This window comes from Andrena cerasifolii, chromosome 6 (genome assembly GCF_050908995.1).
Source record: "Andrena cerasifolii isolate SP2316 chromosome 6, iyAndCera1_principal, whole genome shotgun sequence".
Classification (NCBI taxonomy): Eukaryota; Metazoa; Arthropoda; class Insecta; order Hymenoptera; family Andrenidae; genus Andrena; species Andrena cerasifolii.
In genome coordinates this window covers 8,071,273-8,097,878 of record NC_135123.1, presented here as the reverse complement: position 1 = coordinate 8,097,878, position 26,606 = coordinate 8,071,273, and the positions used below count along the sequence as shown (strand labels likewise).

General features: G+C 42.3%; 7 protein-coding genes across 16 annotated transcripts in view; 3 read left to right on the top strand and 4 right to left on the bottom strand.

Moving 5' to 3' along the window:
* The window catches only part of LOC143370188 (synaptic vesicle glycoprotein 2B), a 40,808-nt gene extending 38,355 nt beyond the window's left edge, over positions 1–2,453 (top strand). For all 3 annotated transcript variants that reach the window (XM_076814933.1, XM_076814932.1, XM_076814934.1), the window contains exons 8-10: positions 272–713; positions 914–1,201; positions 1,609–2,453. In XM_076814933.1, coding sequence (XP_076671048.1) covers positions 272–713; positions 914–1,201; positions 1,609–1,664 — 786 coding nt within the window. In that variant the 3' untranslated portion in view covers positions 1,665–2,453. The remainder of the gene's footprint in view (positions 1–271; positions 714–913; positions 1,202–1,608) is intronic.
* A 600-nt stretch (positions 2,454–3,053) lies between these two features.
* On the bottom strand, positions 3,054–4,546 carry Rpl17 (ribosomal protein L17). Its single transcript, XM_076814926.1, has 5 exons — positions 4,488–4,546; positions 4,145–4,231; positions 3,858–4,017; positions 3,349–3,519; positions 3,054–3,262 (listed from the first exon to the last, which is right to left on the bottom strand). The coding sequence occupies exons 2-5, from the start codon at positions 4,223–4,225 to the stop codon at positions 3,117–3,119; spliced, it is 558 nt and encodes a 185-aa protein (XP_076671041.1). The 5' UTR covers positions 4,226–4,231; positions 4,488–4,546; the 3' UTR covers positions 3,054–3,116.
* A 1,251-nt stretch (positions 4,547–5,797) lies between these two features.
* Dsor1 (mitogen-activated protein kinase kinase 1) lies at positions 5,798–14,698 on the top strand. 3 transcript variants are annotated; one of them, XM_076814770.1, is made up of 9 exons: positions 5,798–6,029; positions 6,137–6,212; positions 6,315–6,540; positions 6,629–6,741; positions 6,821–6,932; positions 10,692–10,868; positions 10,991–11,204; positions 12,009–12,175; positions 12,252–14,698. In XM_076814770.1, the coding sequence occupies exons 3-9, from the start codon at positions 6,322–6,324 to the stop codon at positions 12,366–12,368; spliced, it is 1,119 nt and encodes a 372-aa protein (XP_076670885.1). In that variant the 5' UTR covers positions 5,798–6,029; positions 6,137–6,212; positions 6,315–6,321; the 3' UTR covers positions 12,369–14,698. The 3 variants fall into 3 exon arrangements, with proteins under 3 accessions (XP_076670885.1, XP_076670886.1, XP_076670884.1); XM_076814771.1 differs by lacking the exon at positions 6,137–6,212; XM_076814769.1 differs by having other exon boundaries at positions 5,798–6,212.
* LOC143370110 (sodium/potassium-transporting ATPase subunit alpha-4) lies at positions 6,823–10,683 on the bottom strand. Of its 2 annotated transcripts, XM_076814753.1 has the most exons (4): positions 9,998–10,683; positions 8,084–9,911; positions 7,167–7,945; positions 6,823–6,954 (listed from the first exon to the last, which is right to left on the bottom strand). In XM_076814753.1, exons 1-3 carry the CDS (start codon positions 10,430–10,432, stop codon positions 7,305–7,307), a joined length of 2,904 nt encoding a protein of 967 aa, XP_076670868.1. In that variant the 5' UTR covers positions 10,433–10,683; the 3' UTR covers positions 6,823–6,954; positions 7,167–7,304. The 2 variants fall into 2 exon arrangements, with proteins under 2 accessions (XP_076670868.1, XP_076670867.1); XM_076814752.1 differs by having other exon boundaries at positions 7,167–9,911.
* Positions 13,809–18,769, bottom strand: LOC143370112 (putative RNA-binding protein EEED8.10). Its single transcript, XM_076814757.1, has 7 exons — positions 18,065–18,769; positions 17,893–17,981; positions 16,921–17,048; positions 16,582–16,847; positions 16,026–16,510; positions 15,607–15,883; positions 13,809–15,269 (listed from the first exon to the last, which is right to left on the bottom strand). Exons 1-7 carry the CDS (start codon positions 18,129–18,131, stop codon positions 14,890–14,892), a joined length of 1,692 nt encoding a protein of 563 aa, XP_076670872.1. The 5' UTR covers positions 18,132–18,769; the 3' UTR covers positions 13,809–14,889.
* A 510-nt stretch (positions 18,770–19,279) lies between these two features.
* Pitslre (cyclin dependent kinase 11B pitslre) lies at positions 19,280–21,885 on the top strand. The gene is given in 8 exon segments (XM_076814788.1): positions 19,280–19,507; positions 19,721–19,886; positions 19,889–19,978; positions 19,981–20,085; positions 20,193–20,786; positions 20,788–20,879; positions 20,946–21,209; positions 21,288–21,885. Coding segments are annotated over 8 exon segments (1,443 nt in total). The 5' UTR covers positions 19,280–19,415; the 3' UTR covers positions 21,328–21,885.
* On the bottom strand, positions 21,798–24,965 carry Pdf (Pigment-dispersing factor). 5 transcript variants are annotated; one of them, XM_076814785.1, is made up of 4 exons: positions 24,688–24,965; positions 22,467–22,625; positions 22,188–22,322; positions 21,798–22,066 (listed from the first exon to the last, which is right to left on the bottom strand). In XM_076814785.1, the coding sequence occupies exons 3-4, from the start codon at positions 22,311–22,313 to the stop codon at positions 21,941–21,943; spliced, it is 252 nt and encodes an 83-aa protein (XP_076670900.1). In that variant the 5' UTR covers positions 22,314–22,322; positions 22,467–22,625; positions 24,688–24,965; the 3' UTR covers positions 21,798–21,940. The 5 variants fall into 5 exon arrangements, with proteins under 5 accessions (XP_076670900.1, XP_076670899.1, XP_076670901.1 ...); XM_076814784.1 differs by lacking the exon at positions 24,688–24,965 and adding an exon at positions 24,173–24,563; XM_076814786.1 differs by lacking the exon at positions 24,688–24,965 and adding an exon at positions 23,871–24,150.
* Positions 24,966–26,606: the final 1,641 nt, after the last annotated feature.

Here is a 26,606-nt window from a genome sequence, read left to right as displayed (position 1 = left end):
ATATGCAACTGCTACAACCAATCACTTTGACCTTATCCTACGAGTAGAAGGCTTAATACTAAATTCTTCAATATCGCGGATCACAGTACTGTATTTGTTGCTTTAACACTATGACAAAATAAACAGATCTTATTTCTTACTAATAGTATCCCCCACATTAAGAGATTAAGCACTGAGAATGCGATTAAAGTGTTAAGAGAATCGTGGCCGATCCATTAAAATCGAGTCGGATAACAGATCGCGATTCTTAATAACTGTGCGCTTTCCACAGGTCAAAGAATTGATTCTGGACGACTTCCAAGTGCCGGAACCGGTGAAGGACAAGGTCGAAAAGAATAAATGCAAAACTATGCTCGGCGACATCGTGGACAACAGTAAAAAGCTGTTCGTCTCACCGATCCTTCGCTTCACCGTGATCTCGATAATCATCAACTTTACCTTTCACATCGGTTACTATGGTCTAATGATGTGGTTCCCCGAGCTGTTCAACCGTTTCGATGAATTCCATCGCGATCATCCTGGCGAAGTCGCCTCGATATGCGAGGTCACCGATTACGTGGTCAAAAAGGGTTCTCACAATGTCGAGAACCTTTGCTCGGACAAGATCGGCGCGTCCGTCTTCCTCGAGTCGTTGATCACAGTAGCGTCCGCCATCCCCGCAAATATCGTCGCTGTTTTGGGGATGGATCGTCTTGGGCGTAAATTTTTCCTCGGTAAGCATCATATTTCCTTTATTTCCTTCGACCATCGACTCATTCGAAAGAATAATGTCCGCTATAAAATGCCCCCCTCGAAACTCTTTCGTTTTTACTCGAAACACATTTTGATAGATATCGCCGTTTAATTAATCTAAAATAAAGTTAGAAAGCAGCTTGGATCATACTCTCAAACTTCTTGACAATCTTGTTTGCAGTGTTTAGTACACTTTCATCGGGGCTGTGTTCGGTTGGATTGTACTTTGTGTACAATAAGACCCACAACCTGATTGTTTCGGCTTTCTTCAGCGGTGTAATTAGCTGTGGAAATGCGGCACTGGACTGCCTGATAACAGAAGTTTTCCCGACGCACCTCCGCGCGACCGGAATCGCTATTTCCATGGTCGCGGCACGTCTCGGCGGAATTATTGGAAACATCGTGATAGCCCAACTTCTGGACATGTACTGTCCAGCACCAACTTTCATTGTTGCTGCTCTTTTGATTGGTCAGTGCTTTATCATAAACAGTCTGTACAAGTTGACACGTATAAAAATTAACCTTCCTACACGTGTCTCTTTTCCTCTCCCCGCTTCTAACCTCTACTTATTTCTTTTCATCGCTCTCGTCTTACTGTTGGTCATATTGCCTTCCTCCTCTTTTATTCTACTCTTTCTCCCTTTTCCCAACCTTTCCCATTTTCAACCATTTTACTATCACATCTATTCACTTCTACTACGATGCATGCCTACACCTTCTATTTACACCTGCTGCTTCTACGACTTCGCTATATCTATTCCGTGAACTATACGCATTTATATACCTAAGTGCTCCATCTTATTTGGTCATCACTTTATATCGCCTGAAATATGTCACTTGTCGAAATAAAAAGCATAATTTCTGTTTATTTTACAGGCGGAGGATTATTGTGCTTATTTTTACCAAACACAACGCGAGAGCCACTTTCTTGATACCAGTGGAGAATTATATCAGACCTGAATCGATATGTACAGTCGTCTACGCAATTTTTCAAGCACAGAAACATCGGACGTTCTGAAGTAGCACATTTACGCTCACACATCTGCCCACATTTATTTTCATGAATGGATGATCATTGCTATAATCGAGCTCCACATTCCTATGTTATACATCAAGTTTAAACGACAATAAAGAAAGTAGTATTAGCCGTTAGACTTCGCGATAGATATTAGACTTAGACGTTAGTGTGTATCTCGAGGAAGAAATAAAAATACGAATGCGAGTTCGTATAACGTTTTCTTTATAAGAAAATAAATATTCCACGGTATTTCTATAATGTATTTTCAAGTATTAGGTATACTCGATAGATTGCGCTAACCGTGAGGCGTGTGAATTTTATACACCGATGCAAAATGTGAAAAGTAGACCTGGCAATTACATAATGGAGTCTATTCCTAAATGCGTGTAAATTTTATTATGTATTTTTGTATTTCTCGTCGTTCGATCCCATTCCAAACACAGCCGTCGCTGTTGTATACATAAAATGTTTCTCATATTTGTCAAAATGTAATAATTGCCAAATATTTTAATTACAAAACAGAAGTGCAATAATGAAGGGTAGTTAAGTGTTTTTTTTCAGAAGTACTTGTCAATACGTTCGCCATTATATTTAATTTATTCATCCCACCCTAACTGCCGATTCTCCTTATTCGAGGTCCAGACAGATTATAACTCCCTGATAATATTAAATTAAACGAGACTATGTTTAGTATTGCATTTAATACTTTGTACATCCTTTCTTTTTCTGATTAATCATAGTTTTAGTTTCACACCTGTAAACCCCTAGAGCACCGGAACATTACCGGGACTATTGCACGGCAACGTTGCAACAACGATACAGCAATATTCCGCTGCAAACATGCAACATCGCAACTTTCCTGCAACGTCCCTGCAACGAAGTGGGCTGTATGGAAATGGTAATACTTGGGAATAGGCATTCGAATACAAAGCCATTCCAACTGTTCAGGTATCTTAACTTGGATCGATTTATTCCAGCAGATGGAATTTTTCCAAATAATAAATATGATTCGAATAATCATACAATGGTAATCAACATAAATCGAAACGTAAACGGTTTTCTACATTTCGAAGGTATAGTTTTCTAGATTATCATTCCGATATTTAATTACAATAGCACTTGCTGTATGAAATTTTTGAAAATAAAACGATGCTCGTCCTAAAATTACTATAAGAATATTCGTTTCTAATACTTCGAGTATTGTTAACAGTATAAAGTTTAATTAAAATATACAACAAACAAGTGACTTTTCATCTTTCGTTATTTTACAATACTGGGAAAGGGCAGGAATGAAGTAAAACAATTATAGAACAGAGTAATTTTCATTTTTTCCATGGTACATTCAATATCCAGCTAGCGTGAAAAATTATTCCCTCATCATTTTCTCTTTTTGCCTGGCAAGCTTCTTCTTACTGAGTTTCTTTTTCGAAGGCTCCTCTTCTGGACTCTTCATCACGAAATCTTCTTTTTCAGTTAAAATCACCTCAATGTGACACGGAGAACTCATATAAGCTATGGAAAAGCACAAAATTAATTTAATTACGCATCAATTACCATTCCTTTCATGCTTTAAATGGCAATAACTTTAAAACACTAACGGTTGATGCGCCCGTGAGCTCTGTATGTTCTTCTGCGCAAACAAGGAGCATGGTTGACTTGAATGTGATTAATTACAAGACGGTCAATCTCTAGCCCACTGACATCGGCATTACTTTCTGCGTTTTTGAGAAGCTGCAGCAAAAATTCTGCAGATTTCTTGGGCCAGCGACCTGAAGTCAGACACAAAACATAAGCACACTTTTCGAACAGTGAAAACAATACACGAATTCATTACAAATTTCACTGAATATTTCTTAATACATTTGTGAGCAGTGGCATGTTAAACCTCATAGCTAGGGCATACTACTGTGTCTTTCATCTACGACAAACTACAAACATTTATCTACGCTACATTAGTTTCTGGGAAAAATTGTGTCAGTGATGCCTTGCTCATTTTTTTTGGTTCGTCAATACTCCCTACTTCCTCACTGAACTTCATCTTTGCACAGGAGTTATGTGTTCTGTTCACAATTCTCACAAAAATTTGTTGAAATGTGTTAACGCTTACCTTGCGTGGTGCCAAATTGTTTTGCTTGAGCACATCTGCCAACACCGCCATTAAATCTGCGGAATGGTACACACTCTTTGTGGTCAATCACGTTCTTCAAGTATTTCTGCGCCCTCCGCAGGGGCATATTCTTAATGGCACGTGCTGTCTCGTGCGTGTTCTGGAACGTGGAACAGACGCGGACAATCACGAAGTTCGGTAGATAATGGGAACCATCACGCCGCGTTTTGTAAACACTACTGATTTTGAGGTTACACTATGCGACGTACAGTCGTCCGTTTATTTACCTTAAAATGCACTCGCAAGTTAGAGCCTCGTGCTTTGCACGACTTGGCCGCGTTCACTGGTTCTTGAGAGTAACGCCCCATTGTGTTCTGAAATCATACAAATGTTCGTTGACAATCTTTTATACATTGGTACCTTGCCATGTAGGTGTCGCGGCCAGATCCTCCGTCACGCGTATTTTGTACACGGTTATCATCATTCGCCGAACTTATCTTTCGCACTTTTTCAGTTGAACGACAGTTTGGAATCACATGTTCGAAAATTGCACGGTATCGAGAGAAATTTTTATATAAAACTGCAGATGTAAAGAGATTCGAAAAGTGTTACAGGCCGCACCATACGTACCTCTCAACAGCACGATTTTAAAGGAAAAGACGTCACATCTGCAACTAGAAAGAGACTTCCTGTAAAAGCGAGATTACCAACCTTATGATATTTTCGACATAAGACCGAAATGAGAGCGCTTGTTTAAGTTTCTAGTCTAAATGTGCATAAATTAAATCGTAATTTAAGTATTTAGTTTTCGAGAATCCTTTGGAAGTTAATATTATACATTTTAAATAACTCTGAACAAATTAGAAAGAACTAGATATCGATTATCTTTTCCTTTATTTACATCATTCATCTTTTAATTACCTTTAATTTGTGATCATTAATCAGCCATCAGTGAGAAATAAAACATTAATATGAATTTTTAACAAAATGTAATACTAGGGATATTTAAAGTGAACACGGTGAACACCATGAGCGAGTCTACAGTCGCAGTTGTTCCCGGGAAGATTCGTATAACCTCTTTCCATTTACATGAAATTTGCAAAAAATGTGCATAGTTGTATGATGTAGTGGTGATCGCTGGCAAATTAATGATTCCTTGAAACAAACTATACAGCCTTCTGTCATTTATCAAAAGGTGTTTACCGGCAAAGAATTTGACAGTTCGAGCCTTGACAGTTCATACCAACGACAGATAGACAGTCTAAACCAGTTGGAACCAGGCTGACTGAACACAATTGGGCGAATTCCACTTACGCCCAAATCGCCCGCAACGCCCGTGATTTTCGTTTCAAAATTTATGAAAGTCTCCTGAAATATGGAAGAGAAATCTGTGAAAGGGCCGTTATCGAAAATACAGTTTTTTAAATATAAATTACGACTCAAAAACAGGAGCATATAATTTATGATATTCATTTTATTACAAAAAGGGATAATCCCTACGGTCGTGAGCGCGGGCGATTTGGACGTAAGTGGAATTCGCCCAGTCAACTGACGGTCAACACTCAACACTACTTTTGCCTCGAGAGCAGAGTCGGGCAATTTTTATTTCGATAACGAATAAATCCCCAAGATTTTTTCTTCTCGAGATAGTGGTCGACCGGACCCGACACAAAACGTAAATAGCGATGCAGAATGCCTTTTTCAGTAGCGCTATTTATTTGCAGTTTATGAATATTCAACATATCATGATATTCGCATTAATATCATTCTTGTATAAGCAATATCATTACTGTAAAAGTGAAAGAGATTTTGTTAGATCAGAAGTGAGAAGTTGAAACGAGTCGATTGCGCACGCGCGATGCGCCACAAAACCTCGTGTCATAGATGGGAATGCTGTTTTCCGTAGCGTGTCTCGGGCTTAGAGCATATAGTAATTACAGTATATATGCTCTATGCTCTCGGGAGGCAAGAGTGGGGCTGGTGGGGTTGACAAGTATTGTGTTCAACGGTGTACTTGTATTTTCGAACAAATGTCGCAATGAGAACGATTTCGATAACGTTTCGTCCACTGTGATTTACGCGGGTACACTTAGAAAAGAGATACATCGTAAAAGAAATAAGTTCTCGGTTGATTAGCAGGTGTACTTCAATTTCCGCCAACGTTATTAACAAGTGAGATTATTGTGCATAAGAGTCGTGCATTAGTGGTGCTCAATTTCATTTTACATACCAAATGTCAAAAAACAAATTAAATTTGACACTTCCTCCTGGCTCGATAGAACCAGTCCCAGCTGTCTCACCGGTACCGCCGGTACCACCGTTGCCAATTTATTCTGGGCCACCAGCGATTCCAGAGTAAATACATTCCGTTACCGAACACAATTTTTCAACACGCAAACTACAAGTTGCAATTTATCTCTGTCTGTCTCTTTTCATTCACGCTCCTTACGATTACAGCGGAGTTATGGGCAAAATGAGTATAGACGCTATTCAGGAAAGGTTAGAAGAATTAGAAATGGACGAGGAACAAAGGAAGAGGCTGGAAAGTTTTTTAGGACAGAAGGAGAAGGTCGGCGAATTATGCGACGAGGACTTTGAAAAGCTCGGCGAGCTAGGCGCTGGCAATGGTGGTGTTGTTATGAAAGTCAGGCATAAGAAGTATGGGCTTATAATGGCAAGAAAGGTATAGCTCGTTATTATATGTATTTAATGTAACTCGACTGCAGCCGCGTCAAATGACTACGGTTGAAATGAACGTAACAACATTTCAGCTAATACATTTAGAAGTTAAGCCTGCCATCAAAAAGCAGATAATCAGAGAACTAAAAGTTCTTCACGAGTGCAATTTTGCACATATAGTCGGCTTCTACGGTGCTTTTTACAGGTATACTTATACGCGTACGATTAATTCGATTTATTAATTGGAGCTATTGTTTGACATTAATATATTTTATCTGTTACAGTGATGGAGAAATTAGTATATGCATGGAATACATGGATGGTGGATCGTTAGACTTAATATTAAAGAAAGCTGGACGGATCCCAGAACCTATATTAAGTACAATTACTTCTGCGGTAAGTAGTAAGAAGCTACTGCCTTATCCAGGGTTGCCAGGCGTACTGGATAAACGGCGGAGTGCTGGCCGATATGACGTCGTTCATATCTTCTCTTTGGCGGTACGGTGTAGGAGACGGGGAACACTTATATTTGGTTGGTGACGCTGTGACGTCATATCAACATTAAACAATCCAAGTCAAGTGACGGCATATATGCCAGTACGGCGTACTGAACCGCCTCGCAACCCTGGCCTTATCTTATTTTATCCGAACATTACGACTTGCCCCCTTGTAATTATACCCAACAATAACAATGGCGAACTTATCATTAGTAACTGAGAAATATAGTACAATCAACTGATCGAATTCAGCGTTTCAATTATTAGATATTTAGTAATAGGTTTCGCGCTCAATAATCCCGCCTGGAAACTTGCGAATGCATAGCCGCCTTAATTCGTCATATATCCAAAGAAACGCGCCTAGCGGCAAAGGCGGCCAGTACCAATAAGCACTGAGAGGCATAGTTTTGAATATCTTCTCAGTTCCAGACGTGTACAACAGAATGCCAGTTAGAATGATCTCGAAAATGAAAGAGAAATTCAGAAACCAATTGTCCATCCCCTGTTGAAAGATCGAGTTCACTCGTGTTTTACACATTATTAAATCTATCATTTGCGTTATAACAATAGCTAAGAAGTATCCAGTACGAGCCTCGTTTAGCAAATCCATTCTAGTGTCGTACGTCCAGGTTTGCCCGTAGGAGTCTCGCAAGTCATTGATAGACGTGTTCTCCCATTCTAGTCTTAGTCCTAATAAGCGGTCAGGCAAAAATCCATTCAGCATAAGAATGAGAAAGTAGGTGTAAAAGGCAGCTAGAGACTGTGTCATGCCGATTTGGCCGTAGGCCACCGATATTAAACGTTTGTTTACAAGCTTATCGTATTGCGGATTTCTCGGCGGGCGGTGCATTATGTCAGATTCTGCCTTCTCATATGCCAATGCTATAGATGGAAGCAGATCGGTCCCGATATCTATGCAGAGGATCATTTCAAGGATGAACGGCAGAGGCATGGCAAACACGAGGCTAAATAGCATGGGCAGCATCTCGGGCACGCTAGACGTTAGAGTGTACACAATGGACTTTTTAAGGTTGTCGAATATCAATCTACCTTCCTCGACGCCGGTCACGATCGAAGCGAAGTTGTCATCCATGAGGATCATGTCGGCCGCATTCTTCGCGACGTCCGAGCCGGTGACGCCCATGGCCACGCCGATGTCCGCTTTCCTCAGTGCAGGCGCGTCGTTCACTCCGTCGCCGGTTACAGCGACAATCTCTCCCAATCTCTGGCAGCTTTCCACGATAAGCAGCTTCTGTTGCGGGGATGTTCTCGCGAAAACGATCTCTGCGTAGCCTCGTATGACCTGGTCCAGTTCCGCGCTGTCCATATTCCTCAGCTCCGAGCCGGTTACGATTATTGCATGCTTATCCGAGTCCGTGATTTGCGTGTGAGATCTGTTCTCTAATATCGCCCTTTCATATCTGGTTTCGTGTCCCTCGCTTATGATGCCGACTTTCTTTGCGATCGCCATCGCTGTTACGGGATGGTCACCCGTTATCATTATTATCTTAATGCCAGCTGTGCGGCACTTTCTCACGGCGTCCGGTACAGCCGGTCTCGGAGGATCTATTAGACTTACAAATCCAACGAATCGGTAGCCCTTCTTTGGAAAGTTGTACGTACTTGGGGAGTCAGTATTGAATCTGTAATTTGCGCCGTAGACGCTCTCGCGTAGCTCAAGGTCACAATAAGCCAACACGCGCTCCCCTAAATGCCCCAACTCCGCGCAAGCTCGACGGGATATCGTGCGATCCATTGATGTCATGACTTCAGTTTCCCCGGACGTAGTTAGTATATGAGTGCATTTCTCCAATATCACTTCCGGCGCACCTTTGCAGATCATTATGTATCCCTTGTCGTGCCTGTGTATCGACATCTGGTACTTCGTTATGGAGCTGAACGGTATTTCGGCGACTTTCGGGTATGCCTCGCGGAACTTCTCTGTTGGATGTATGTGCTGGCAGAATCTGAGGATGCCCGTTTCGGAGGCGTCGCCGATTATCTTCTGTTCGTCGATGGGATCCAGCAGAGTGGTCTCCGCTAGGAACTCGGCGCGCAAGCAGAGAGTGGCGTTCTGGATCATGATATTAAACGCTGGTTTTTCCATCAGCAGGTTCTTCTCAACGCCCAGCATTTCGCTTTGTGGGAAATTGTACCTAGCATGGCCGAACCATAAGTTGGACACGGACATTCTGTTCTGCGTAAGGGTCCCCGTTTTATCGGAGCAAATGGTCGACGTAGATCCGAGCGTCTCCACCGCCTCTAAATTCTTCACCAGGCAATTCTTGTTGGCCATTTTCTGGGCTGTTAATGTTAAGCTTGTGGTGACAGTTATCAGCAGGACTTGGGGAACGTTGGCTATCATAATGCCAATTAAATAAGTCACTGCTCTTAGTATATTGGGATCGAGTGCCAAGGATAGACCGAAGAATAGCATTCCGCATAGTATAGAAACGATGATGATTATTTGGACGAAGTGTCTGATCTCTTTGGCTATCGGTGTTTCGCTTTTTACGAGTTGCGACGTGAGGCCGGCTAGCCGCCCGATCATCGTCCCATCACCGGTGGCAAGTACTATACCTATACCCTCGCCATCCACAGCGAAAGACGAGAAAAAAGCCACATTGGCGGATTCTAAAGGGTTGTCGTCGGTGGGGTAATTTGTCCGCGCGACTGGCTCATTTTCACCCGTGATGCTCGAATTTTCAACCCTGAGGCCATTGCTCGCAATGATCCTGATGTCAGCTGGTATTTTATCGCCGAATTTAATTTGCACCAAGTCACCAGGAACTAAGGCCTCGGTTGCTATGCGTGTCTTAATACCATTTCGTATGACCGTTGCGAAAGTAGGTACCATTTGCGTAAAAGATCCCATCACCTGCAAAGTGTTACACAGGAGAAGTTATATTCGTGGTCGAACCATTTAAAAGCCATATGTATTTGTGGCTGCTGTGCTTCGCCTACCTTTAAATTCTTGCTCTCTTGTACGTAAGCAAACACACCGGAGATCAGGCAGGTGCAGGTAATGATAAGGCCTACCCATTCAATGCCACCACCTGTGTCTTCGGCCAGCATACTGATGCCATATAAAATAAAGCACAACGCTGAGCAGACCCACATCAAAGTAGCGAATCCGTGGAACATGCATTTTATAAATTTTATATATTCTGGAGTTATTTTAGGTGGAGTCAGAGCATTTGGTCCCTTTTCGAGGAGAATCTTCTGCGCTTGCTCTTCGGTCAAACCATTTACCCTGTCGGTGTTTAGCTTTTCGCATAATTTTTCTAATGGGATTGTGTGGTCTTGGGTGACCAGTTCTTTTTGGAGATCTAGTAATTCGTTTTTGGTTAGCCTTTTCTTATCGACGTGATTCAAAAATGATCGTTGAGCTGTTGGCATTTTTAATGATATTGATCGTATTGCGTCTTGACGGGAAAATACAAACTACCTATAACGTGGATATATCTGATCATTGATTACGATTTGAGGTTCATTTATTTAATGGCCGAAGTCATGGCCTACTTGCTCAATTTCGTAATTCTTGGAAAGCTTTCTGCTTGATGTCTCTATAGTTCTATACTCTATACCTGTCACGGAAAACACTCTTTCATTTTTCGTTACAAACAATTTTACTGGATAATATTTGGTCTTATTTTAGGTCCTGAAAGGTCTGAGTTATTTACGAGATAAACATGCAATCATGCACCGCGACGTAAAACCGAGCAATATCTTAGTAAATAGCGCTGGAGAGATCAAGATTTGTGATTTTGGTGTTTCCGGACAATTAATCGATTCCATGGCTAACTCATTTGTTGGTACAAGAAGCTACATGTCGGTAAGATATTGTTGGATTAATTTGCGTTTATTATTATCATTTGGAATGCAAACTGTTTGGGACACCATGGATTGCGTCGTTTCCAAATGTAACTCCGTTTGTATTGGTATTTTTGTTCTCAGCCAGAAAGGCTTCAGGGCACGCATTACTCGGTGCAAAGCGATATCTGGTCTCTAGGATTATCCCTTGTTGAAATGGCTATTGGAATGTACCCAATTCCACCACCGGATGAGAAAACTTTGGCTGCGATATTCAACACACCACCAGGCCAACCACCAGCAGACAGTGTTACTACGAATAATGCTTCTACTCCAACAACCCAGTCACCTGGACACAGTTGGTTTCTCTATTATCCATTTAAATTTGCCTCCTTCTATATTTTCAGTCACATTTTAACATCCTTTGAAGCCATTCGCGCGTTTTGATTGAACCACGGCCGTCTCTGCTACCGGCCGGAACATAGTTGTCGGACTGCTGGTTGTTCGAAATGCGCTGTTGCAACGTCATAGCGACGTGCGTTACGAAAAGTAGCACGTTTCAATTTTCTTACAAAGAAACGTGCGTTACGAAAAGCAGCATGCGGAAGTACTAGAGACGGCCATGGTCGAGAACCAGATCAGCAGACATTCGGCGCTTAGTGTAAAAGGCCCTATAGATATTACGATTATTCGTGCGATGAGTTCGAGGATGCAGTTGTATGTACAACAGTTTTGCCACAGACGTGACGATCTATCAGGTGCGAAATATCATCCGGTCAAAATTGATAGCATCTCTAATTAATCGCCGAACACGCACATAGTTAAAGACTGTTGTTTTTAGATCAACGCTGTCCAAGGTCGCTCCCGCGGGAGTTTGGGGTTCTCCCACTCTCGTCCGCGTTGTCAGGGATACCGCGCGACGCTAACCGCGAAGACGCTAGCTAGGCTAGCCCGTCATGGCAGCCTTCTTAGCGTCACGCGGTCTCCTTGACAATGGAAGGCACGCTGTGCGAGAGAAAGATTAGAAGGGGAAGCGGGCGCGTGAGGGGCCCCTACGCTGGACAGCGCTGTTTTAGATAGTCGTATTCGATCTCATCGTATGAAAAATCGTAACGTCCCCGAGCCCTTAAACGGTGTTGAATTTGAATGTACCACCTTTCAGGTGCAGGTAGTCCACGCCCAATGGCCATATTCGAATTGTTAGATTATATTGTCAACGAACCACCCCCTAAACTGCCTTCTGGAATCTTCAGCGATGCTTTTACGGATTTCGTGGATCGCTGCCTGAAGAAAAATCCTGCCGAGAGGGCAGATTTGAAGACTTTAATGGTACATATTCTGCTCGCACCAAAAGTTCCTACTATCTAAGTACCCCTTCCATTCAATCGTTTTCTTTGGTTCTTAGAATCACGAATGGGTGAAGAAAGCGGAATCTGAGAATGTGGACATCGCTGGCTGGGTATGCCGCACGATGGATCTGCAACCGACCACTCCAACCCGTTTAGCAAACGTACAATCCTGAATAAATGTCACTCTTACATACTTGACTACCTACATACGCGTTCAGTACTCTTAAGTGGAGTTCAGTTACTTTTCGTTCGATTCGTATACAGTGGCGTCTGTGATTTATTTTCTTCGTTTCCGTTATAATAATCCCCGAAGCAAAAGTCGCTCGCGATTTTGAAATCAGACACGTTTACTAGACCCTGCCATCCTTTTATCCGCTATATTTTATATACCATTGCTCGAACATTTCTTAGCGTCCGGGCAAACGTATTTATTAAATAGAATCTTAAGTATATTAAGGTAGATTTTTTTTTATATATATGTGTGTCACAGATTTACCCTCCCTTAAATAACGGAATACAGTTATTTGAGGATGCAAATTGTTAGTTCTTAATTATATGTTAATACGTTCTATTTACTCGTGAAATCCAGACTTAGGGTATTAAATTGTTTTATCGATACATCACCCAGACCCGATTTCAAAGTCGCGATCAGAGTAATCTAAAATTTCATACAGCTACTTCCGATGTATATAGGATATTACGAAAGACGGAAATCTATATCGACATGTTTGCATAAAATACGTCACTGTGCTTAAACTTTCGTTTACATTGTGCGTAATTTCTATTTTCGTGATATACTTCTGTTGAAAGTATGTAAGATAAACTATTATCATTATAAGTTTAACGTTATCGTACACCCATGGGCAGATTGTGTTCCCTGTGATGATACTAGGATACATAAATGGGCATCGGTTTTAACAGAATTCGAGGAAAAGAAGTGTTAACTAGAGATCAAGTTACTAGTATAACATTTGTACCTGACGTTCGTAGAGTATTATTCACACCATTGAAAAAAAAGACTTGTTTTATCATCGCTAGAATAACACGCTATTTTTTACCAAGTATCGATCCGCGATTGAATAATGATTTGAAATTGTAGTTGAACACAGCAGTATTTCGAATAACGAATGTATAAGTAGTTGGAGGAGCGTGTATTTAATACGACGGTGTAACAATATTACGAATACCACTTCATCGTAACTTGTGCAATTTAACAAACAATGGTCCCGAAGTACTCTTTTATTTAGCACCAATTAATACGTAACTTCCGCGTCGTAGATGAAAATATTTTAAACCACAAAACGACACGGTATCTCTGCAAATACGTTAATTTATCTTGTATTAAATACATCGCGGTCGGAAACGTTACATTTCGTAGGTTCGATAAATAACATTATTTTCATGCGTGTCCATGTGTTCACACGATATTTAATATATACAACTATATGTACTGTGTAGTTATGCATCGAGTATTGTGCAATTTTTGTGAACCATATTTGGGAATCGGCCATTTGGCCACTTTGTATTTATACTTAATCTCAGTAATTAATTGTAATCAAGAGATGTTAATACTTTTTATTATAATTACGAGAAAGGAACATAGCTCGATAGGATTAAAAATTTTCGAATCTTTATTGGAAAGAAAAAGAACATTATATATATATATATATATATATTACGAATATAGCAATCAATGATTTCGTTGCTGTATCACAGCAGTCGTTCTTTTTTATTTTTACTATATGACTATAGTGATAGAAAGATGTTTAATATTGTACAATTCAGTAGGCATAGTTGCTTATCATTGTAATGTGCTGACAAAGAGTGTCTATATGTACATTGTACATAGTATAACGATAGCGTAAGCATTCTTAAACCGTAGTATGCAAACATTACAGATTCAGTTATTTTTGAATCACAATCGATTGAGAATTGAAGGAAAGATTCGTTACGTATATGACACTACACCTATTATATAATAGTAAATCTTTCCCCGGGACACAGTTTCCCGTGTTCGCTTAGCCCATTACATTCTTATAGATGTAGTGTCGTATCAGCCTTTGCCGATTTGGCTAAAAAATATCGGAGCGCACTACGAGCGTATTGTGATTGCAAGCGTAGTGGGGATACACACTTACGTATCTCAGCGTAAGACGCCCAAGAACTGATCTTTCGTATTATATTTTATATGCCTGATAACAATATGCGTAACGCTATTTACCACAGCACGATACATATTTACAGCGCGTGTACCGTGGACTGGAAACATTTTCGATGATACTGTTCTGTTAAGAAACAAATGTAAGATATGACGCGCAGTTAAAAATTCTATTTGCAAAGCAGTGAATCTTGATTGTCGAAGGGATGATTGATTACTTCTGGCACTTATTAAAAAAATATATGGATATTCGTCGTTGCAAGTCTGTGCATAATAATTGCCGTTGTATCGATTCACTGTCTAAATGTTGTAATTATTCGAAGAATAAATTTATCCTACATTGAACCGTCATTTCTTGTGACTTGGCACTTGAGCAGCGAAAGATATGACGTGTCTATGCAGTCAAGAATATATTGGGAGTCATTCATAGAGCTTTTACCGTAACCTACGGTACTTTTTAATTTCGCAGGAATTTGACGCTTTTTATGTTTCCTTATGAAAGACTTACATAATACCGTACAAAGCTATAACAGTGACTAGAAAAGTACATTGACTATTTGCAAAAACGGCGACACTTCGTCGAACGTTCGTAAATTTACAGTAGTCCCACCGACGAATATTTTCAAAATTATAATATTGGTTCGGTTAACAGTAACGGCGGCAGCTTTCTTCAATGTGAGATTTGTGATGCCGCCACAAAATGATAAATCCAGTAACTCCAATCGTGGCGCTGATGCTATAAGTTCCATAACTGTTTTATCTGTAAAATTGCATGCGCGACACTCTAATCTCTTCAGATTACACATGTCTCGTAAATTTGTGTCCGTCACTTGACACAAGGAATTCATTATTAACACTTCTAATTTCGGTAACGTGGCTATGGCCGCTATACCCACATTCGTAACGAAATCGCATTCTGCAACATATAAGAAATTATTTCATTAGAGGATCAATAAGAAATATTCTTCGTCACAACTCCTTCCCTATTTAGAGTACAAAAAAAGGTTTTGAATACCAGTTACCAGATTCATTTTTACGGGTGATTTAAAAACGCAAAAAGCAATATCGGAGAATACGATTTATTTAGGCCGGGTACAGACTTGAGGCACGAACGCGAACGAGGCAAGCCGAGGCAGAATAAACATGCAAGTGTTGAACGTTCGCGTTCGTGCCTCTAGTCTGTACCCGGCCTAACACATTTTGCGCCATACACCTCGTGTGTATACGAATTACTGACAGAACGACCAACTTACCAGTTATATCTATGTAAGTAAGTTGTTGGCATTTCAATGCCAAATTACTGAGAAGCTCGTCCGTGACGACAATATTCGTGTTGATTTTTAAAACTTCGAGATTAGTCAGTTGCGCGATATACAGCATATCGTTTGATTGTATTAAATAAGAAATGTCGGAAAGTTCTAACGTCTTTAAACTGGTACAGTAAGTACCGATAGCTTGGATGACATTGTGAGAGATTCCCAGGCATTTATGTATCACGAGATTCTTCAGATTGCATAATTTCTCAATCGCCTGAAAAAGTACGAAAGACACATTTCAAACATGATTTCCCCCTTAGTTAGCCACGCAGGACCCATCCATTTCATTTTCTACTGTCCGTCGCCGAACGTCCTATGGAAGGCAGAGTAAAGAGATATCTATTTACATATTTTACCTTAGACAAACAGTATGCCCGTAAGCAAGTACATTTTTGTAAAACTACTTCCTCCATTCTCTCCAATGGCAAATGTAATAGACACGTTCCGCGTATTTTACCGGTAACTACTTTAAGATATCGTAGCTTCTGATTCATTTGAAATAACTTTTGCAGATCCTTGTCGCACATAGAGGTGGTGGAGCCTAGACTAAACTTTGTAATGTCATGACAATTATTCGTTAACGAATTGATACCTGCCGCGGAAACAGTCAGAGTAGTGACATCCAGCCTTTGTAAATTAGGGCACAATTTCCCAATTATGGTCAGCGTGCTTTGACTTAACGGACAGCGAACTTGGGATAAGTTTATCTCCGTTAAAAATCGACCGCACCGCAGCAACACTTTGTGAAGGATATTTGTATTGATTTCTCCGCTGTCCAATAAATCCAATCTCTTTACACTGCACCAAGATTCTTGGCTCACTGCTCTCCATCGTTTGCATACTGTAATCATCGAAGAATCAATTTTTCAAATGCCATTTGCCCATGAGAAAGAATTATAAATAAATGTTTACCCCTTTCTATGCTAATTCTGTCTATAATTGGCAACTGAAGAAATATATGTATCAAGCAGTCGTCGTTTAATGTTTGAATGCTAGTGCCCGTACAAACGTCGCTTTGTACGTAATCTTGATTGCATTGCTCGTTGGACTGTTTTCTGTCAGACCGTTGCCAATCTCTACTATAATATTGATTTTCCATGCTCTCTGGTTGATGCCAAGAATCAGCGGGCTCAACTCTTAAATTTCTGTTGTGGAGCCTTATATCTTCGCGTCTAGCTCTACAGATCATATTCTATCAACGCTAAAGTCCTTTGACGTATAATTTCATCTTCATTTTCATTCCGTCTTTACCTTACAGCTGCTTCCGCATTGTCAAACGTGACGAATGCATAGTTCTTTCTTTCTGGATTTCTCCGTAAGAAACAACTTTCAACGTTCCCATATTTGGAAAACAGTTTTGTAAGATTCTTATACGTAGTCTAAAAAAAAATACAATTACGTCATTACTTTGCGCGCTCATATAATGTATGGCGATAATGACGGTACGAGCAAAGTAGATCGAAGACGGGGAATGAAAACCTTTTTATACAAGATTTTATTTTTCAGGCATTTGAACGGCGACGAAAGTGTGCGTACACTTTATGAATATTGATAATGTCAATCGCAAAATCCAGGAAAGTACAATAACTGTTGAAAAGCTGCATTTATTAGTTTGTTCAGTTAAGGGGGAACACCACTGTGACGGCCGGAAAAGTAAGCCATTTTTAAGATTTTTTTTCAGGAATAATTTACAGTTTTCATAGAAAATTTTTATTACCTACTTTTAGTATGTTATCTTAAGAGACTATACAAAAAAAATAGATAGGAAAACATTCATAAATTATAGTATATTAATTAATTTTCTACGTCTCCCCACGCGAGCTGGTCGAAGGTGTAACTATGGAACAGCAGGTCCGAAATCAAATTTGATTTTTTTTTATAAACTATATGAGTGTAGTTCCCGTTGTACGTACGGATTCTTTGATTGATTCCAATATCTCTTGAGTTATTAATTGTTGAAACAGATTAAGCGACCGCTTCGGTGTATACAATTGTGAGTCTGAGAAAGGATGCTGATCTAAAGAGGGATAGGAACAAATTGTTACTCAAGCGCACGAGTACTCGAGAGACTTTCGAAACGAATTTCCTCGAAACAAGGAGTCTTCTGTAAAAAGGCTTCGCAAAAGAATCACTCCGTTCATGTTTGTACTATCATTGTAGCCACACCCTGTACTTAAATTCAATTGAACGCTAAAATAGCAAGGCATATGTGTAAATACAAACCCTCTCCGCTAAGTTACTGATAAATAACTTTCGAATTGGCACACCATCTTCTGTTACACTGCGAATGTCTGCATACATTAGCGTTACATCTACGAATACAAGAAGGATGAAAAGCCGTGAAATCGTAGTAAAATTGTTGGGAGTTAACCAAGAACTCGATTGTTCTATTTACCATTTTCTTCGAGAATGTGTTCGAGATACAAGTTATTAGCGATACATTCTTCTATGAAGTCAATCATTTTTATTGTTAGTAATTCCTTTAACGCAGATCGCTTGTTCTTCGTTTTACTTTTATACAGCTCACTCGCCGAGCATCAATGTCATGATTCCAGAATAGAGATTCGTCCAATCAAAAGATATGTACGTACTTATACAATGTAGTTTTGGTTTCAATTGACGTCATAGCACACCCCCTCGAACTATTACGATGATTAAATGCTTTAAGTAATTAGTATTAATTCATAAAAGATACGTACAAGAAGTACCGAGGAAACTAATATAAGGAAGGCAAGAATTTTAAAGAATATGCATTCTTCTCCACAGAAAACGCGATATGTAGATAATCACTAATCCATCGCGGACAACAAGAACCAAAATGTTTCGTTTAAATACTACTTGTTTAGTAATACGGATGTGAGAACAGTTGAAGGAAATAATTGAAACAAGTAGCCAATGCTGAACGAACTATAACTTGAAAGCTATCAATTTTGAACGTGCTCTTTAATTAACTGCCCTCTCGCATGTGTACGAGTGTTTATAGAGACTTTATTCCTATTGTGCCGATCACATTGAGAAAGGTGAATGTCCGTCGGGCAAGGTGACGGTCAAGGTCAAGGTCAAATTCAGGAATGTTACACTAAAGCCACGTCTACGCATCTGCAGCGCGCATTGCAGCACCTCAGAACCCTCGAAACGCTCGAAAGGGTCGCTTTTAAATGGGTGGATGCGTAGTGAAAGTTAGGGCTAGGCTACACATACGACTTTAAGTCGTACGACAGTCGTGCGCAAATCCTGTTAGTGATTTTGGAGCAAAACCGGAAGTAACATAACCTAAACGTTTATCTATCTCTTTCTATCAGTATTTCTTTCTCTTTCTGTCAGTATTTCTGTCTCTTTCTATCAGTATTTCTGTCTCTTTTTTACAGTTTCTTTTGCTCTCTCTACTTCCGGTTTAGACCCTAATTGCGTCGACCAATAGAAAGCGCGGAACACATTTTCCGATCACTACACCTAGAGGATCACTAAATCCTGTGACAGTCGGCCGACTTAAAAATCCGAAACAGTCGCAGGTGCCCGCCGATTGAACGACTGATCGTTGTTCTGTCGTCTCTGTGCACGCGTTTCCATATGTTATGTAGGTCCTGGCTTGAACGACACGACTGTCGTTAGGCACGGATAGACCTCGGACGCGACTCGTCTCGCCCCGACAAGCGTTCACCCATCTTCCTTCGCGCGAGCTTCAAACGTTCGACTCGGATCGTGCCTGTGACGACGGCTGTATAAATTCCACCTTCACTCGTAACATGTCAGAAAATAGATTTGACATGGATATTGATAATCAAAGTGAAGACGGAGAAGTAAAGAAAAGCCCCTCGAAGGATATGGATGATTTTAGGTAACGAATAATTCGTCGTTAAATAATTAGATTCTAATCTCCGACCGTAACTTTTAACTTCGAACAGTCAAAGAATATTTCATCATCCCCACAAGCAATGTTACTTTAAATCCTCGATGCAGGGATAAGTTTTCTTCGAACTCACATTCTTTCACTATTTGGTTGTGCCTGACGAATCATGCTTTTTTCATTTCGAGAAAAGTATACTTATAGCTTTTCAGGGGAGGATGGCGGAGATACTGCCGATTCTCTGGACATAAAGCCACCGCAGGCTGTCGTCAGACATCACAAGTCTAACTCGACGAGAAGGAGAGATAAGAACGACAATAGGAGGGACCATAGGGAAGAGAAGGAACGAAAGTCTAGGCACCACGATTCTGGGAGGACAGGCACAGGGACAAGCACTGGAACCTTAGACATGGAGCGGACCTTTTAGAGAGGCCAGAGTGCTCCGATGGATCTAAAAGGGACAGAGAGAGAGAATGGTATGGTTAGAAAGAATAGATGGTCATAGAGAATCTAGACACGATAGGAAAGAATGGAGCACCGGAGATCGTATTTTGGAGGATTTGAGAGAAAGAAAGGTATAGAAGATTTGAGATATTTGAAGCGGTATATTTACTTGCTGCGTAACTTTTGGCTCATTGTGCGATTATACCATTGTCTATTATAATATTTTATTTACAGATTGCTGGATAAGAGACGAGAGAGGCGAGAGGATTCGCGGGATATTCGAGATTACAGAGCAGAAACTCGGCGGGAAATTCGTCTGGACGACTCTCGTGACTTGCGCGATACGCACGAGCGCCGGGAAATGCGAATGGAAGGTATGCGAGAGCGTCGCGAGATCCGTGCTATTGGAGACGATGTATGGGAACGTCGTGAAATTCGCATGGAGGAGCACAGGCACATGAGGGCGATGGAGGAGCAATATTCGGAAACGGAGCTGATGGAACGGCCCGAGAGAAGCGAGCAGCGTCACAAGAGATCGCACAAGCACGACAGACTCCGCGATAGGGACAGAGAGAAAGCGGAACGGGAGAAAGAGCACCGGGAGAAACAGTTGCGCGAAGCGATGGAGATCGTTACGGAGGAAGCGGATGAAATGGAAATCAATGAAATACAGATACAGACGAAGGATCCGAAGGAGATGACGGAACAAGAGCTGAGGAAAGAAAGATTATTGGAAGCCGACACGGAAATGGTCAGGAGAAAAGAAGTTTCTAGAATGGAGTTGGAAGCGCGACGAATGAAGAGAGGAGAAAAGCGGCTGCTGAGTCCCAAACACCAGTCAAGACCCTTCTATCGTGGAACTGTCGGACGAAAGTCCAAGTCCCATCCATTCGGATGAAGTTTGTTCCAAATCCATAGAGTAAGATTATATGCTTGAACGAATTAAAGGAAATTATTGTATATCTTTGAAGTATTTGTTTCGTAGGTCCAGACATTCGTCCGATGGCCAAAGAAGTATACGCGAAAGATCTTCCGATAGACATTCTTCCGATTCATCTGAATCAAGCAGCGAGGACGATGACGAGTCGAACGATTCGAACAAAGGCTCTAACGCTGAATCGAATGACGGATCTGATTACAATAATCCAAGCCCCTTATCCGTCGATCGATTAGCCAAGTCTGATCACTCCGACGGGGAATCCCCTGGCCACTTATCGATGTCGGATCTGGGCGTCTTGCTGTTGAATAAGTATATTTTCTCCGTCGCGTAGCAATTTTGTGTCGGAATCGCACTTTATTCTCTATCGTCTCTTAAATGTATTTGCAGGTTTCTCACGTACGACTCCCAACAGCGGAGGACGCGCTAAAGCACGGCTACTTCGCGGAAGCACCTTTACCGATCGAACCGCGGATGTTTCCTACGTAGCCAGCGAAATCAGAGCTCGGAGTTCGAACAGCGAACGCTTCCCGAAACCACCGAGCGGAGGAAAAGAGTACAAACAACTAGGAGACGGAGATGATGCTGATTCGAGCAATTCCGGGTTTCACATGGGTTTCGCGGAAGGCGGAAGGCAGCCTCCCGTGTGCTTTTCTACGAAATGAACTTTGTACATAAATTTCATAATACTTGGTGTTCCGCACTTGGTTCATAATATTCAATGAAAAGCGTGCACACGATTAAAAAATGTTACAAGTTTAACAGAGGAAAGTTGCTTGGTCGTGGAACATTTTTATGTTTATACGCTTCGTTTTACTTTGTTCAAGTATTTATGAGAAGTGACCGACAATCGTTAGAGCTGCCAACAGGTGAGGGATTGAGGAGATATCAACGACGCAATATTTTTTTACCTTTATTGAGTTCGACACGTTACAAGCCCGGGAGATTCTTCGAAATGTACATGATGAATAAAGCATAGCTCCGTTTACATTAAGATTCATTAATTATAATAGAGTCTCCAACAGCGATTCATCCGAGAACTTTTATTTTCCAGCGTTATTCATGTTCTTCGGTAAGCCCAGCAGCGAGTTTATGAGTTCGGAATTGCGTTTAGGATGATACAGGCGGGGAGGTAACAGCAGCAGCCTTGCAAGTTGCAGCTCGTTATCCTGAAACCATAACTTCCTACATTTCCTGAAGCCAGGTCGTGTTTTTCGTCGAAAGTTGTTTCAAACGAGAAATCATCCTATTCTATAAATGTTCATTAATATTGTATGTGCATCTGTTTACCACTCCTCGGCCGTACGGGATGCTTAGTCCCAAGAGATTCCTCTCCGGGTCCTCGATCGCCCCCAACGCGTCGTAGGAGATTCCCAGAATCGCGATCAAGACGATCATGCACTTGATCGAAGCCATGTCTTATTCCTGAAAACACCACACAGAAGATGATAAAATCCTCGCCGATAAAGCTTTCCCTTTTAATCGCGCGATAGTTAAGTATGAGACAGACTTTTGTATAATTATGAAAATAAGTGTACACGTGGGGGATTACAATTTTAAGCGGCTTACTGTTTCTCCTCAGTGAAGCGGGTGCTGCGAATGCAATAACTGTTCCTGTTGGACGTGCAAGCTGGATGTGCCCTAAGCTCCGGCAGGGCACGATACTTTTATACGCGGCGTCGTGGATCCTTCCTCGTGGGGGTTGAAATCTGCTTGCGACAGATGCATCTGTGAACGACAGTTATCTCCTTTGACGAGACATCGAAGAAATTGCCCTTCATTTCTTTTTTTTTCTACTTGAATTACGTAAACGCCGATTGTGTCGGTGGCAGAGTTTTCCGATCGGCTCCAACCGAACGCCGCTCCGTACGTCTCGTCTCTTTTTCGTACTTATTGTAAAAATAACTTTGCGATGACGCATTGCTTCAGCGCGAGGCCTCCGCGGTTTGAGGATTCTCAGAGTCATTAATTCGCTGTATGTTTTCGTTCCCTTTATTTATCCGCCTCAAATTACAAGGAAACAAGTCCCCACTTTCCTATTGAAATAAGTTTTAATGATTCAGGTGTCATTACATCCAGACGAGGAATCAAGGAAGAAGGAAATACAGCGAAACAAGTAGTAAGAAGATTAAAGGATATTTTGAAGTCGCTCGTTCATGTGGACCGACTAATCGCACCGCTTCATCTACGCCACGGTCGTGAAGCGTCGCGAAAGAGCGGATCGAAGTTGAGTAAGGATCCGTTGGTGACCATCGTCCAGACAATCACTCGCGATTGTTAATGCTCGCGAGCCCCAGTCCGCGATGCGTCCTGGCCTATCTGCGTTTACGACGCACCGCTCTCGAGTTAATGACACGATAACGCGGGCTCGGTCAATTTACGCACGCATTTACGCTGCAGGGATACACCACGGCTCTCAGGTGTTCGATTCAACGATTGTTTACAATGTGTTTTACCTTTTGTCCACCGAGAATCCTGCAGCCTTCTGGTTGCACGACCGGTCACGCGAGCGTTTCGCCGAGCACGCGTATCCGCGTTCTTTAATACATCACGCGGAATAAACTTCTATGTTTTATTTAGTGGCGGATAAGTGTTAGTTTTAATCTTGACGGCCGGTTCCGTGTACTTGAACGTAACGTTGCTGCGATGCTCGAGCCACCCCAGCGACGATAGGGAGAAAAGCGCGCGGAATCCGTAATCTTTAGCAATGCGGCCTACCAGCGATGCACCTCTAATAATTAAGGGAATTGTATTTATTCATGAGACGCCCACGCGAAGATGGAGAGCGATAAATAGCGAAGATAGGCACCGATATCCCTCGTAGGAACGGAGGAGTAGAGAGAAAGAGCCGGAGGAAATAAAAAAGGGAGAGAGAAATAAAGAGGAACAGGGAGAGGGAGCTTAGAGTCCTCCCGAACTCCATGGACCATAATCGAAACGTTGGTGCTCCGGGGATGGGCCCGGGTCACTAACCAGCAGCCAGAAAAGTGGCCCGAGACTGGTGTCGTGTCCTTGGTTCGCTCTTAAGACCCTTCGAGCCCGAAGCGGCGTCGTGTCGATCATGTCGTGGATTCGGTTTTGTCGACACCCGAGTACTTTCCTTTATGTTAACGTCACTGAACCTGAGCCGCCTGCTGCTTGTTGCGGGAAACGAAATCCAACGGCTGCCTCTTATCGCGCGTATCTCGCCTCGTCTTTCTCTCCGCTTCTCATTCAGCTGTCTCGATCGAACAGTTACGGGTACGAATTAACTTATAGGTGACGTAATTAAATACCAGCCTGATAGCTTCCCTCGGGTGTATCGTAATTTTAATCGACGCCCGTGGTTTCGGCGACTTTCCCCAAGGATCCGATGACTGTCCAAGGTGTTGTATAAATCACGCCGCGTCTCGCCCGGCAACGTTGACAGCAAACTAACAACAGTTTTGTCCCCCGAATTATCTATTGCCCCCGTGTTAATAGCATTCCCGTGTATACGTCCGTTCTGAACTATCATACGATGATCTGAAACGTTTAGAAGGCGGTGCACTAATGGCCAATGCCTGGACCTGATACGCGACACAATGTTCCCCGGGATTGGGTCAAGGCTTCTTTTCCGTGGAATCGTCGGCCGACGGAGGACCTGAGCGATTCCCTGAAACGATCGTAAATTTTCGTGTCGTACATAGTACAATCGTCAACAAGGAGAATGGCAGAAGGTACAGCAACGTATCTCATTCCCCATCTGCGGAGCTCCTCGCGCGTGTCTAACTGTCACGTTTATTTATAAAAAGAAAAGAAGAATACGAGCTTGATTATGTATTCCATTTGGCTGTTAAGATGCTTTAACTGGTTCCACGCCACGAGAAACTCATACGAGCTGTGTCGAAACGTTTGACTTCCCGATGCCAATGAACTTGAAAGATCACATCCATAATCCGCTCTGTCAAGAAGCCTGGCTGCCCGAACTGGATCTCGACTCCGAAGTAATTCGGAGAACTAAGGACAATTAATCGTGCTATCGGAATTCTGGGCGGATTTGAATACCCGTTCCGTCTAACATGTTCCGTCGCCACCCAAATTCCGTCTTTGTTTCTCGTCGGCAACCAGGGACATTTTCGCCTGGCCTTCTCTCCCTTTCCACTAACGTAACCGCGTAAGTACATCTCCATCCTGTGCCTAACTTTCGGCTGAAAAGAGTACTCGTTAGGATGCCTTCTAAGACTTTCCCCTTTCTTTCTTTTTCAGGGTGCAAACAAGACGATAACTCGACCGGCCAAAAGTTCAAGGCGAATCATCGCCGTTCCCTAAAGTGCCTTATTTTTAGGACACCGCTGGTTCCTGAGTACCTGGCGACCAGCACGATCGACTCGTGAAGTTTTCAATAGGACGAGTTCCCTAACTTCGGCCCTCCCTTCCCACTCTTCTTCTTCGCCGGCCTCTAGGTGTAGCTGGTAAGGGGGTTCGAGGACCACGCGCGTTTGTTTTAAAGCGGACCCTGGGCGGCTTTACGTAGCTCGAGAGGATATCAGGAATATTTCACCATCGGCCGACTGCGCGGTCGTTGTTTTTCAATTTTGCTAGCAACTTTATGGCCCCAAGCCTGTGGAAACTGAGACGGCATTTCCGAGGCGGGACGATGCCGCGGAAACTTTTAAGCGAAAGATACTCGGAGACTGAAACTGCACCCGCGCAACTAGTCAAAATAAAAAACCATTGCGCAGCTCGTGGTTGTCCTGCGTCTGTTTCAAGGTAATCTTGCCTAGTTTATTCGAAATATCGTCGTGCCTGTGACATGAAACTCTAAGCAGAGAGCTGGCACCGTGAATTTATGTATGCGCATCGAATCCTTTCTGTATCCTAATACTCGGCGCTCGTTTACCCAGTTCCAGTAATTCGGCTGTTCTTTGGATCAAGCGGAGGAGACGATCTCGGATTGGTGACACCTTAGCACCGAGTTCCTGGTGTCATTGAAATCAACACGTCGAACAGAGGACGGAGAGTTCATAAAGAAGCGCGGCACGTTATTCTAGATATCACCTTCCATTTATCCCTGAGACTCGAAGAGAGGACGCTTAAGGACTCGTCGCTATCGCGCTCAACATCTAGAACATAAGAGCCCGTCGTTTATTCATTTAGAGTCTCATCCGCGAGACCGCGGTCAAGTACGAACAGAATACTTGTTATAAATATGCATTTACACTTTGTACCGGATGCTGACCGGCCGCGATCAGTCACGCTATTCGAGAAATAAACATTTCGCCGTTTCAGGTGTCGATTACCAGCGGAGAGCGAACGGAGTGCAGATAGCTTCGCCAAATGCATTTGTTTCACTCGGCATTCGAGCTCGGGAAACGGAGGATTCGGTCGGCGAAGGGAGTGGACAGAAACGGCGGGATTAGAAGGCGCGGAACGTCCCCGGGTGCACGGGTGCAGGAGCACGCACACAAAAGATCCGCTTAATGTCACCAGCGCGAGGTGTATCGGGAGAATTGGTGTACATACGTACACGGTCGTGTTCTCGTGGTCAAGGACGTTGGAGACAGGGTCTGTAGGGTGCGGGTCGAGGGGTCCCCGGCGATGGAGTAGGTATATATGGGCGTCCTCGCGCGTTCGGAATACCAGATTCATGCAAGTTAGCCCTCCCCGCGAGGCGGGTGGTGTGTGCTTTTAAAAATTCATCGCGGACGTCCTAACAGAGCAGGAGGAGTATCAGAAGGAGGAGAAGTG